This window comes from Bos taurus, chromosome 10 (genome assembly GCF_002263795.3).
Source record: "Bos taurus isolate L1 Dominette 01449 registration number 42190680 breed Hereford chromosome 10, ARS-UCD2.0, whole genome shotgun sequence".
NCBI classification, from domain to species: domain Eukaryota; kingdom Metazoa; phylum Chordata; class Mammalia; order Artiodactyla; family Bovidae; genus Bos; species Bos taurus.
This window is the reverse complement of record NC_037337.1, coordinates 873030-886473: the sequence shown is the minus strand read 5'-3', so window position 1 is coordinate 886473 and position 13444 is coordinate 873030. Positions and strand designations below refer to the sequence as shown.

At 46.5% G+C, this 13444-nt stretch overlaps 1 protein-coding gene across 3 annotated transcripts in view; it reads right to left on the bottom strand.

The window, feature by feature from the left end:
* The window catches only part of MCC (MCC regulator of WNT signaling pathway), a 533511-nt gene that overhangs the window by 98705 nt on the left and 421362 nt on the right, over positions 1–13444 (bottom strand). For all 3 annotated transcript variants that reach the window (XM_010808842.4, XM_059890654.1, NM_001083523.1), the window contains one exon: positions 4188–4330. In XM_010808842.4, the coding sequence (XP_010807144.1) occupies positions 4188–4330 (143 nt within the window). The remainder of the gene's footprint in view (positions 1–4187; positions 4331–13444) is intronic.

Sequence of the window (13444 nt, the reverse complement as noted above, 5' to 3'; positions counted from 1 at the left end):
GCACAAGGACTGACCAAGACTGGAAGTAAAGGAAGTAAAGACAAACGGGAGGTGGCGTCACGGAGGGCTAAGTGCGATGAAGCGGGGTGAGGCGGGCGAGACGGGACGGACACACGGGAGGTGGCATCACGGAGGGCTAAGTGGGATGAAGTGGGGAGAGAAGGGAGGGACATGTGCAGAGCGGAGGCCAAGCACGTGCACGTGAGGGACAGTCCAGGACCCCACGAGGGGCCGGGGGAGGCTGTGACGAGGGGAGAGCAGACTGACTGTGAGAGAAAGGACGAGTGGGCATCAGTGGATGCAGGGACCCTGAGGTCAGAGAAGCTGGTCAGGTCTGAGGGATAGCAGGGAAGGCCGGTGCGGCCAGAGCGGGAAGGAAGCAGGAAGAGTCAGGAAGGCCAAGGCTTGAGGTGGGGGCTCTCCAGGCTCCGGGGGCCTGCAGGTCAGAGTCAGAAGTGGGGATGTTACTCTGGGGATGAAGGGTGTGAGCCTGTGAGCACAGCGATCTGAGGGCAGGTTCTGGGTCTCACATGCCCGTCCCTAGCATGGCATTCAGCGAGCGGCTACATGAATGACTGACGGCTCTTACTGCGGGCAGAGAACACACAAGGCCCCAGGCAGACAAGGGTCCCTTCCCTGCAGGAGCCCAGGCTTGTCGGGAATGAAACTACCACCAGTTGTAATGAACATGCATTTTTACTGAGGGAAAGGACGAAAATACATGATTTGGGAAAACAAAGCCTGCTCCTGGTGCAGACGGGCGGACACTGGCTTCCGTGGGGGCACCCGGATACAGGGGATTCCCCCCAACGGGAGCCCTGGGATGCCCGTGGTGAAGATGCACTCCACTACCCTCCGCATCCACTGGAGGGGGTTTGCCCCCCAACTCCCCGAGTTTCTTTGATTAAGAAATTTTGTTGGAGTGTGGCTCACTTGCTTAATTTCATGAAAAACAGCTTCAGAGAACTGAATGGAGGGGTGGGTGCAGGAATGCGCCTGGGCAGTAACGGAAACTTCTCGGCTGCCTGCACACGTCTGACCGCCTGAGGCTGGAAGCCTGAGTCCAGAAGGTCGAGGCCACCAGGGTTCAAGATTATGATGCTGATATAACGGAGCCCAGAGGATGTGGGCTGGTCGCCAGGGTTATGTGTGTGCTGTAACGGCAGGCCCGCGGTCTGGGTTCAGCTTAGTGTTAGGGAAGCAGCTTCAGCCTAAAGCCAAGCCCCAGGCCCGCAAGGCAAGCCCTCTCCTCACCCCATTTCCATCTGGCTAAAGCTGGTATCAGTACCCAGCACTCAGGGACGTTGATGTACCTAAACCCATCTTATGTGGCCTTAGCAGCCAACCACGCTGGGGACCCTCCTTCCTCATGAGAGCCTTCTCCCCCCACTGCCTGGTGGGCATGGCTCTCCGCATTTCCTTCTTACGGCTTCGGCTGACCGCCTGGTTGATGGACTGGTTGACTGCACCACCCCTTCATTCAAACACGTATCTCTGAACCCACACTGCACTCTGTGCCAGGCCCTGTGGTGGGCTCTGGAGAGCCACGAGTAGAGAAAATAAACAAGCTTTTGCTCAGTGTGGTTTAGTGGGAGTGTCAGTCAAGCAAAGAAGTACAAACACATCATTTAAACTTTCAGTGTGATGTAAGGAGACCAGTGAGGCGGTGAGAGGCGGCGCGGGGACGTGCACAGACGGGTGCTTGCGAGGTGCTTTGGGGAGGCGTGTTTGAGCCAAGACTGAGCCGCTAAGAGGTTCATCCCTGCTCCTGCGTCTCCTCCTCGGCTGGCAGCCCCCTACACCTAGCCTCTAGTTCTCTACACTCCGTGTTCTTCACATCGACTTCCACTGCTTCCGTAACTATCTGCAAACAGCCTGATGTCTCCCGGCTGCTTTCTTCAGCCAGACCTGTTGTAGTTTATGTGTGCCTACTGCCTTCCCAACATCTCCACCCAGATAGCTCCAGACACCTGAAACTTCTGCCCAGACAAAACACACACCCTCCTCTCCACCCAACCCATGGCCCTCCCCAACAAAACTAAATTCAGAGCAAAACCACTGAGTCTTTTTTCCTTTGCTCCCATATAGCTGATTGGCCCTGCCACCCATCCACTGGGCAAACCAGACACTTACGGGACACCCACGCATGCCTCCCTCCTTCTTCACCCTGTGATGGATTCCTTGGAAGATCTTGCCAATTTTCTGTCCTCATATGCTTTTCCATGTCTCAACGGCCACCACCTTTAGTTCTGGCAACCGTTTTGCCCATCTTGACTTCGGCAATGGTTTCCAGGCTGGCCTCCCCCATTCACTCTTGATCCACTGATTTTTTCTCTTCACTACAGAGTGATTGATTCAAAATGCCATCTGATCGTCTCATCCCTCCCATCCACAGCTGTTAAAATCATTCAGCAGTTTCTCCTGGGTCTCTGAATAATGGTCAGACTCCCTAGTGCTGTCTATGAGATCTTGCACGGCCTGGCTCCGGCCTGCCTCTCCCAGCCTCTGTCTCACGCCTCTGCGCCCTTCATAAAGGATGATCTTATTCACCGCCTTGAATGCATCATCCCCTCTCCCCTGCGTGTCACTTCCTCTCTCATGCACTCAATTCCTACTTATCCTCCACATCTCCGCTCAGATGTCACTTCTGAGAGGAAGCTTTCCTGGAAATCTTAAATTGAATTCTTTTGACACACTGCCATGGTACTTGATGTTATAGCATGTATATAGGTTTATGCAGGTTGTGAAAGTCATTCGGTTGTGTCCGACTCTGCGACCCCATGGACTGTAGTCCATGGAATTCTCCAGGCCAGAATACTGGAGTGGGTAGCCTTTCCCTTTTCCAGGGGATTTTCCCAACTGAGGGACTGAACCCAGGTCTCCCACATTGCAGGTGGATTCTATAGCAGCTGAGCCACCAGAGAAGCCCAAGAATACTGGAGTGGGTAGCCTATCCCTTCTCCCGAAGATCTTCCTGACCCAGGAATCGAACCAGGGTCTCCTGCGTTGCAGGTGGGTTAGCTGAGCTACCAGGGTTATAATATACCAGGGTTATAACCAGGTTAAGCCCTGGTTATGTTATAAGTTTATATAGGGAAGCCCTGCTTATTATATAGGTTTATAATTAAGCATAAATGTTTAATATTTATTAAAGTCACTCTCTCCCCAGTGGAAACTTAAGTTCTAATGTAAACTGTACTATACTTTCTCTTCCTTCTCCTTGTTCCTTTCCCATCACCCCCTTATATGTGAACATTTCCTAAGATATGGTGCCTCTCCCCATTTGGACTTCACATCCTTTCAACCATAGGGAGCTCTTTACCTCGTAACTTCAAAGCCTTTATCCGCAACCCCAATCTCTCCAGAGATCTAGTTGAGCATCTTCAAGTAGGCCAGAGGTTTTACAACACTTCAATTGCAACCCATGGTTGGAACATTTCCCTTGGCAACTTAACGACATATACATATCCAAAATATATGTGTCATGAAACAACAATAATATCATTCTGGTTTTTTTTCCTATTTGATTTCATTTAAAAAACATTTTGATTTTTTATGTAATTTCAAGACTTACTTGGAAGGGTCATAAACCTGTAGTTTAAAACACACCATACCAACATGCTGTTACCAGGTATTTCCACACAGACATTTCTTCACAACCTCAAACACAATGTATTTATTTCCCAAATCATTTCTCAACCAAACTTCCTTAGTAAGGAATACAATCATTCTGAGTCACTCAGGATGAACATTTTGAAGAGTCATTTTGGATCCCTGCTTACCCCAGAGTTGCTGAACCTATTGCCTCCTCCCCTTCAGTGAGTCACTCCCCAGCCCATCCTTTCCATTCTTGCCATCACAGCTCAGTTATACTGAACTTGGAACAGTGCAATCACCTTTTTACCTGGTTCCCTACTTCCTGACTTTTCACGTAGAAGGTGACACGTTTGAATCACAACAGGCAGAAAGGCACATCAAGGCAGAAAGGGAATGCAGCTCTTTGGTTCCACTGTGACCAACAAAGGAATATGTAGAGAACTGAAATGAATGAGCCTTCACCTGCCTTCATCTACTCAACAAGCTGCTTGACTCGCTAAATCTCGATCCAGGCTGTCTCATGCTTCTAAAGTTTTGATTATAATCCAGAAACCGAGCCCTGGCGTTGCGGCAACAGCAGGCAGACTTACCCATGTCTGCAGTGACCATGGTGGACTGGTTTTCAGGGACAGACACAGAGGTCTGGTCCTGATCCACGCTGTGAGAGTCCTCATTGGCCTCATGTTGACTCTGGCTGAGCTCTGATCGCAATTCCGAGTACTCATCTTCCTCCCTGAGAACAAAAGGGAATTCAGACTCCACTGACAGACACACAAGACACATCCCCAGAGAATGTCCTTTAATAACAAGATAAAGACACTCAGAACACAAACAGACAGCTCTCCTCTCGAGGCCCCATGGACCAGGATTCCTTTCAGGATAACTAGATGGGCCTTGTTTGACGCTGAAAGTTTCCATATCCAAACCCACACACCCGACAAGACTCGTGTATCAGCCTACCAGAAAACTCCCCCCTTCAAACATTTCCTAAAGAAAGTAGGCTTCTTCACCTCCTCAAATTCCAAGGCAAAGAAGAACTGAGGTTCCTAGCACTGAGGCTACAGTGAGCAGGACCATCAAGGGCCTAGTGAAAAGGAGTGACTCAGAGCATCACCACCAGAGCCCCACGCTGTGCTTCCTTCTGGGAAGAGAACAGAAGGGCTGCTGAGGTTACAGAGACTGGAAAACCAGCATCCTGTCTGTGCAGATCGAAACCAGTGCTCTGAGCGGTGTAGGGGTCAGCGTGTCTGAGAAAAACCACACTTAGTTTCTCTAAAAGAAGTGGAGTTAGGGGACAGGAAAGGAGAACGGGGTGAGGGGGAAGATCAGTGAGTGAGTGAGCAGCACTCAATGGTCTGTTTCCTTCACTCTGCCTTTGCTAGTAGGAAGATAACTTTGAAATTCATCCGTGTTTCATCTGCACAAACGCACCCACTCCCTTCTCAGCCCCTCATGGATCCCTTGTAACCTTTGGGCTCTGAATTAGTCATGGGCAAGCTAAGAAAAGTTACAATTGCAGTATGTATTTCAAAGTGCACACAGACCTCCTTCCCACGCCACCGCCATCACTACACACACACATGATACAGACAAGTAGAGAGCAAAAATTAATCTTCTTTGATGTATTTTGCAAGTGAGCCAGAAAAGAAAATTTTCAGGGGGTTTAATTATGAGTAAAGTCCGAAGGTGTCTTCTCAGCCCCAGGGGGAGGGTGTCTGTGAAGAAAGGAAGAAATTCTCTTACCCTGGCATTCACATTAAGTTGCGGACAACCGGAGGGTAAGGGCAGAAAGTCCACAGTTTTGGGTGGGCCAAGATGGTGAGTGGTGATCGGTGAGACTTGGGGAAGAGGCAAATGCCATCTGAAGCTCAGGAGACACATCCATACCGGAGAAATGGGAAGAACTCTCCAGAGTTCTTGGTTTTCTCAAGAAATGAACACCCGTCCTCTCAGGGAAAGAATTCAGCTGAGCCCTTGCTTTATAAAGTATTTCTGATAAAAGCCACACAGAAATCTAGGAAGACTTTAAACAGATATAAAACCAGCAGGCATGCAGAATGTGAATTAGAATGGGAGTGGTTATGGGAAAAAAATATAGGTTAATGTTATATGAATAAGTTAATTATTAGACATTTGCACAGCCAACAGTAATTAGGCTTAGGAAAGAAAAACAATTAGAAAGAACTCTTAAGCGTCACCACCTTTTTGGTCTAGAGGGTAATTGTGCTCTGATCCATCAGCTTCCTTTCAATCAGCAATTGAAATCCTGATTTTAGTTAATGGGAGATTTGGGGTACAATGAATAAATTACCTTTGTTGCATGGCCAATGTAATCAGCTTCAGCTTGGCTGAGACTGGTTTTCAGCCAAAAAAGCTGCTGCTGTACCTCTGGTGTAAATGGTATTTGCAAAATCTTTTATAGCCACCTTCAACTGTCTTGGCTTGGCAGTTCCCAAACATCTAGTGCCTGCCAAATCTCCTGCTTTGTAAAAAAATTTACTTTATTAGGATGGGTTTTATAAAGAAGTGAAAACGGAAGGGGTGGGAGAAGGAAGCATTCAGTAAGGAAGGGAACATTCCTTACTAAGGTGAGACCACATACTGAAGAATGATACCACACGAGAAATGTCACCTTAAGGCAGAGACTTTCAGTGTCATGAAATGCAAGCCAAGAATGCTCTTTCAAGGTATTTGAGCATCAAGACAAGGACAGGAAAGCGAAAACCAAGTTGATGCTGCTCTTTCGGGAGTCAAATTTTATGTTCACAACTGGGCTTCTCATGTGGCTCTAGTGGTAAGAACCCGCCTGCCAATGCAGAGACGTAAGAGATGCAGGTCTGATCCCTGGGCCAGGGAGAGAGAGCACAGAGAAGGGCACAGCACCCACTCCAGTGTTCTTGCCTGGAGAATCTCACGGACAGAGCGATCTGGCGGTGAAAGCGACGTAGCACACACACACATGTTCACAACTAATTCTACCCTAAGGAGGATGCTCTGGGTAGACTGCAGCTCTGGGGCTGCAGGTGGGCAGTGACCAGGGAGGACTTCCAGGATGAAGCAGTACTACAGAAGAGTCTGAAGGTGAGCCATTTTAGATAGGTCATGAGGGTGCATGGGCACATGCAGAGCCTCAGGGGAGCCCGTGGATGTGAACTTGGGTGTGTGGAGCTTGGGACAGAGGAGACGGATAGCTGAAGCCAAATCAGGGTGCAGGATGGAACCCTGAGGCTGGAGGAACACTCAGGCCACTTGCTGAGTGGGCAATATTGGCCAGAAGCAAAACTTATTGTATTGAAGAAGGCAAACAATCAGGGTCAAATGGTGGAAATAAATGTAAAATAATGTGTGAAGTCAAGGAATTCAGGGGAAGGAGTAAGTGTTGTGAGATCTTTTATGGAAACAGATCAAACAGGCAGCAGGGAAGTATAGACGGTCTGTGTTCTCGACCCCACAGGGAGGGGCTGAGGTGAGCACATATCACCCCTGGTGAAGGATCCCCCTTAGGGTATCATAAGGAAGGTTACAGTACAACAGTACGTGAGCAAACAGAGGAAACAGAGGTAGAAATCAACCTTGTGAGGAGATTGTGTGCAGTCTTGTGCCCCCAAAATGAGGCACTGAAAGGTTAAACCTAAATATAAGAAAGTTCGTATAGCCCCATTTCTCTTACTGACTTTGGTAAAAAACCATGGAGCCATCTATCTTTGCCCTCTCAACATCCTTACCGGCAGGAACTGGGAAATGACAAAAACCAGTGCGCTCCAAGCACTCTGTAAGCTGCCGGACAATTTGGGACTTCAACATATGGAGGAGAAGGATGCTGGGGGCTCTCTCTATTGTTTTAGTCAGAAGCATTGGTCCATCCAGAGCAATGGGAACAAAAAGTTAAAAAAAAAAAAAAACCAACAAAAACCCTGCAGGTCCATGGCAGTTTTACAAGGACAAGAATTTGAGGAGTTTTTTCAAGGTTCCTCTGAGCAGCAGGCTCACCTAACTGGTCAAGGTGTGAATGACACACAGCATCAGCATCTCAAAGTGACTTCACTGTTTGCTTCCTTTCATGGTGTAGACACTAACTCTTGGTAAGTGATTTATCTTATTTCTTTGGGGAAAAAGATGCCTGATCTGCAGAACACTAACTGCTAATGCTGAAGATAAAAAGGAAGAAAATATGAAAAGGTCCAAGTAGTAGTCAAATTAAGTTAAAAAAACAGAAGCTTTGATAAACTGATAAATGTTGCTAATTGTATGCTATTGTGGTAGTTTCTTAACTGTTGTTGTTCAGTCAATCGGTGGTGTCTGACTCTTTGCAACCCCATGGATTGCAGCACGCCAGGCTTCCCTGTTCTCCACTATCTCCCGGAGTTTACTCAAGCTCATGTCCATTGAGTCGGTGATGCCATCCAACCATCTCATCCTCTGTTGCCCCCTTCTCCTCCTGCCCTCAATTTTCCTCAGCATAAGGGTCTTTTCCAATGAGTTGGCTCTTTGTATCAGGTGGCCAAAGTATTGTAGCTTCAGCATCAGTTCTTCTGATAAATATTCAGGGCTGATTTCCTTTAGGATTGACTGGCTTGATCTCCTTGCTGTCCAAGTGCCTCTCAAAAGTTTTCTCCAACACCACAAATTGAAAGCATCAATTCTTTGGCTCTCAGTTTTCTTTATGGTCCAACTCTCACATCCACACATGACTATTGGAAAACCATAGCTTGGTTGGCAAAGTGATGTCTCTGCTTTTTCATAATTATGGAATTAGAAAGTTACCAGGTGTTTTTTTTTTTTTTTGGCACATAGAGGGTCATCTCAGGATTCTAATGGTACATTATTTCATTCACTTAGAAGCATTTGTGAAGTGATTCCAAGTCACCCAGTTTAGAGTTGCAGTGATTAAAGCTTGCTACTAGCTCAATAACAGCAGCAGCAGCAACAACAAAACACTCCTGAGGCATGCATTAGGCTGTATGCTGCTGCTGCTGCTGCTGCGGCGGCGCATCAGTCGTGTCCGACTCTGTGCGACCCCATAGACGGCAGCCCACTAGGCTCCTCTGTCCCTGGGATTCTCCAGGCAAGAATACTGGAGTGGGTTGCCATTGCCTTCTCCAATTAGGCTGTATACACACCTGCTTAACTAGCAGAGGCAGAAAAGTCACAGAGTGGCAGACTGGCAGGGATCCTGGTGATCACTTAAGCCAGGATCAATACCTTTGTTTTACAAATAAGACCACGGACACTCCTAGAGGCTAAGCGACTTACCTAAGATTATCCAACCAGTTAGCAATACAGCCTAATTCCTAAATTTACTACAAACAGAACAATAATATGATGGCTTAAGGAAAAGATTTTTTTTAAGATTCTTCCTCATTATTAGCTAGAGGTGAAATGATCTAATTGATCATTTCAATGATGATAAAAGTCAATGAAAGTTTAACTCTTACCATGCTTTCCAGACCTCAAGCTAAAGTCCTGTGGAATCAGCAGCATTTGATAAAAATGTTACTTCAGAAGCAATCCCTATACCTATCTTATTTTAGGGTGCACATTCATGCCTTGTCACTGGATTGGAGTAACTGGTGAACAAGATCCAAATGGACATGCCTTGGGAGCTGTCAGTCAACGGTGGCCAGCCCACTGAGCCTACCTGACTTTGTTTTTGGTTTTTCTTTTGGAACACACTTGGTCTCTGCATTTAAAGGCAGAATTGCCCTGAAACAGCCATCATTTCTTTAAAGAACAAAGATGTTTTAGATACAAGGTATTCTTTTCAGTTCTCTTAAAGGATCTATAGCAGTGAATAAGTGATGAGTAAATACCTCTTGTTTTCCCATACAGCACAGAGGAAGTTCAGACTCATCTAGGAAACTTACGATGACTAACTGAACAAACGGGACTCTGAAATGCTCTCCTATGTGTATAATAATTCACCCTTGTCAGCCATGAGTACCAGTTTTAACAAGATCTGATAAAGGATCCGTATTCAAACACTTCAAATAGTGAACAAGGGTGGAATGTACACCATATAAGAAAATATGGAGAGAGAAAAACCCACCTTATCTTTCTAGGTTTTATTTTTATTTCATATTTTATTCTTTAGGCCACAAGCTAATCAGAACAACAAGTTTTGCTGGGAGACAAAGAGGTTTTGGTTACACTGTTTGAGATGCAGCAACATGAAGAGGGACAGACAGCTGCACCACACAGGCCAAAGCGTGGGCCTAAAGACCAGGGGAAGGGCCAAGCACACCATATGGGCACGAGATTTGAGAGACTGGACTATGTGAGCACACAGAGGCTCTGGATACTCGCTCAGTCACCAGAGGAGGGGCACTCTGCAGACGAAGAAGCACAAGGGTTAAATGCCAATGTGCGAGTGATATAAACAGGAGGGGTCAGTGCTTTAGGGGTGCAGCCATCCTGGTGAAAAGGATGGGGGAGAGCCCAGGGTAAGAGCCAAAGCTGAGGATGGCTCTTAGGGAAAGAGGAGATCTAGGACCTGCAGGGTTAGGGAGGTTCGAGAAGGGAAGCAGGATTTAGGGTTAAATTTAGGAAAAGGGCCAGTAACAAGAAAAAACTCACCAAATTTTTCAGTTAAGAAATCACTGGTGATTTTCAAAAAAGTCTCTTAGCTTATGCTGCTGTAACAAAGTACCATAGACAAGCTTAAACGACAGAAATCTATTTTTTCATAGTTTTAGACTTCAGTTGGGTTGGAGAAGGAAATGGCAACCCACTCCAGTGTTCTTGCCTGGAGAATCCTGGGGATGGCAGAGCCTGGTGGGCTGCCATCTATGGGGTCGCACAGAGTTGGACATGACTGACGCGACTTAGCAGCAGCAGCAGCAGCAGCGGACTTTGGCTGGTGGTCCAAAATCAAGGTGCCGGCACGGCTGGTTCCCGGTGAGGGCTCTCTTCCTGGCCTGCAGATGGCTGCCTTCTCCGTGCACCCTCACATGGCAGGGAAAGAGCAGGAGAGCAAGTGAGCTCTCTGGGGTCACTAATCCTGTCACGTGACCGCAACTTCGTGACCCTGACTCAACTACATTCCATCTCCAAACACTGTCACATAGAGGGTTTCATCACACGAACTGGAGGCGAGGCGTAGCACAGTTCAGTTCATAGCAAAAGGAATTTGGCAAACCACTGGGGTCAGAAGCCAGACAGCTGTGGGCTAACAAGCAAATGGGAAATGAAGCAGAAATCATGGACTACTCAGAGTTGGCAGTGAAAGGTTGATGTTATGAGAGCAGCTTTTGGGAAAAGAAAATAATCTCCTTGGGAAACAATCTGCTTAGACATCTTTTTTTTTTGCCCCCTCCCCCAGATGCAAAGTGAGCTACTGACATATTTTTCCATTTTATCCATCTCATTATACAATCCCCCCAACTCAGATGAGCATTAAAACAAAGCCACTCAGAACATAGAGTTAAGTGAAAAAGCACCTATTACAAAACAGTGTGCGCTATATGATCCAATTTGTTTAAGATATTCATGAGTAAATATTTTTAGAAGGCCATAAATACAAACTGTTTATTCCAAGCAGATGAGATTTAGGATGCATTAGGCAGGGTTCAGTTAGGAAAACAAATGCTTTTGGATGTTTCAAGCAGGATTTAATTTAGGCAGTTGGAAGGACCAGAGAAAAGAAGGCAGGGTGGGGGGCAGCTGGCGCTGTCAGCCTTGGCATCAGAGCTGTGATGGAGAGACTGCTGCTGCCCCATTGCTGCCCACAGCTCAGGCTCAGGCTGGTCAGAGCAGGGTCTTCATGCTCACCAAAGCCACAATGACGGCCCCACCTTCTCACTGCCTTCCAGACCTGGCAGACCCAAAACTATCCCAGAGTTAAGGGAGTTTGGGAGGTAGTCCCTAGGGTCAGTCTTCTTTGATTTGGGGGGACTACAGAGGAGGTGTGGGAACGGAACCAGGCACAAGCAACATGCACTGTAACCTACTGTCTTTGGCTCCTTGACAACCAAATGTATCCTCTCACACATATACAGTTCCAAATGGCTATAACGATACCATCAAGCTTCTGTAACTATCCCTTGTTCAATCGTATTAATAAATGTACTCACCTTCTTATCGAAATGGGAGACCCAAAGTCCCATTTATATCCATGGCTGGGTGACCTTTCCTCTTCTAGTTTAATGGCAAATTCACCTAAATCATGTAGCCCAGCTATTACATGCTACGTTTTACCAATAACAACTCACCATATATAATGGGAGAAAACAAGAAAGTAAAAAGGAAATTGCATATATGCATAAACAAGCAAGAAATTATGCAGACCCACTTAGGGGTCTGGCCCTAGGTGGACTGACCTGTACTGTAATCCTCTAATTTACTAACTTGTATCACTGGGCAACATCCAGGAGGTATGCTAGGGAATCCCGTGAGTTCCATACACAGTCCTCCCTGCCTCATGGTACAGTTACAATCCAGTTTCCCCTGGAGAGTTGGGATCCTGCTAGTACAGTCACTCCCTTCACTGCCTGTTGTTTCAGTGACATGAGATGTCCCAAGGGCTAAGTGGCAGCAATGGAATCACTGCTGTTTGCCAGTCATCTTTCCCTTGGGAATGAAACTTCTAAAACTAGCAGAGCTCAAAGTTACCAAGAGGGAAAGCAATCATTTTTTAAGTGGGCTTTTAGGTGTAAGAATGAGAGGAGCCACTTGTATTTCCACTTCTTGGTTCCTGAAGCCAGAAAAGCAGGACCATGTCTTGTTGCTAGTTGGGAGCATTTACCACGTGTACAGGGATTTTAAAAATGTTACCACCTGGATGGGATACAATGGTAGCCTAGGTCCACTATGAGATTTATTGATGATGCCACTTGTCACCTGATGTAGTATGGACTGAATTATGTGTTATTGTTCATATTGTTACTACCACCCCAATTCTATGTTGCAGTCCTAACCTTCAAAGTGATGGTATCTGGATGGGACCTTTGAGATATAATTAGATCTGATGGGATCCCTCACGATGGGATTTGTACCCTTATGAAATAACAGAGCTTGCCTTTTCCCTCTCTTCCTGCCATGTGAGGACATGGTGAGAAGGAAGCCTTCAGGAGGACAGGAAGACAACACTCACTGAAGAAATGAATTGGTTGGCACTTTGACTTTGGACTTTCCAGATTCCAAAACTGTGGCAAATAAATTCCTATTGTCTAAGCCACCGGTCTACAGTATTTTGTTACAGCAGCCTCAGCTGACTAATGTATCTTCATCAATCTTCATTTAGACTGGAAGACTACAGGTATTTTTGGATCCCAGGGGCTAACATCTGCTCAGAGTGAATAATTAGCCCAGAATGTGGGTATCTCTTTTTCCTACTGTACAGTCTCCCCTGTAAAATGGGTAGAAAGAATATGGACTGTACCCACTTGTGACAAGATTATAAACATCTTCATTAAAGAGTTCTGGATCTGTGAAGGAGGTCTGGTAAGGGAACTGGATAAGAGGTCATATAGTACAGTGCGAGGTCAAGTCCTTGTTCACCAGACCAGAGATTTTTCAATGACAAAGATCAAGTAAAACTTTAGTATCAGTTCAGTTCAGTTCAGTCACTCAGTCACGTCCGACTCTTTGTGACCCCATGAATTGCAGCACGCCAGGCCTCCCTGTCCATCAGCAACTCCCAGAGTTCACTCAGACTCATGTCCATCAAGTCAGTGATGCCATCCAGCCATCTCATCCTCTGTCGTCCCCTTCTCCTCCTGCTCCCAATCCCTCCCAGCATCAGAGTCTTTTCCAATGAATCCATTTATATCAAAACTAAAGACTCCATGATCGATTCTACATTATCAAAAATCTCTACAGGTCGAATTATTTGATTACTACTGTAGCCCTG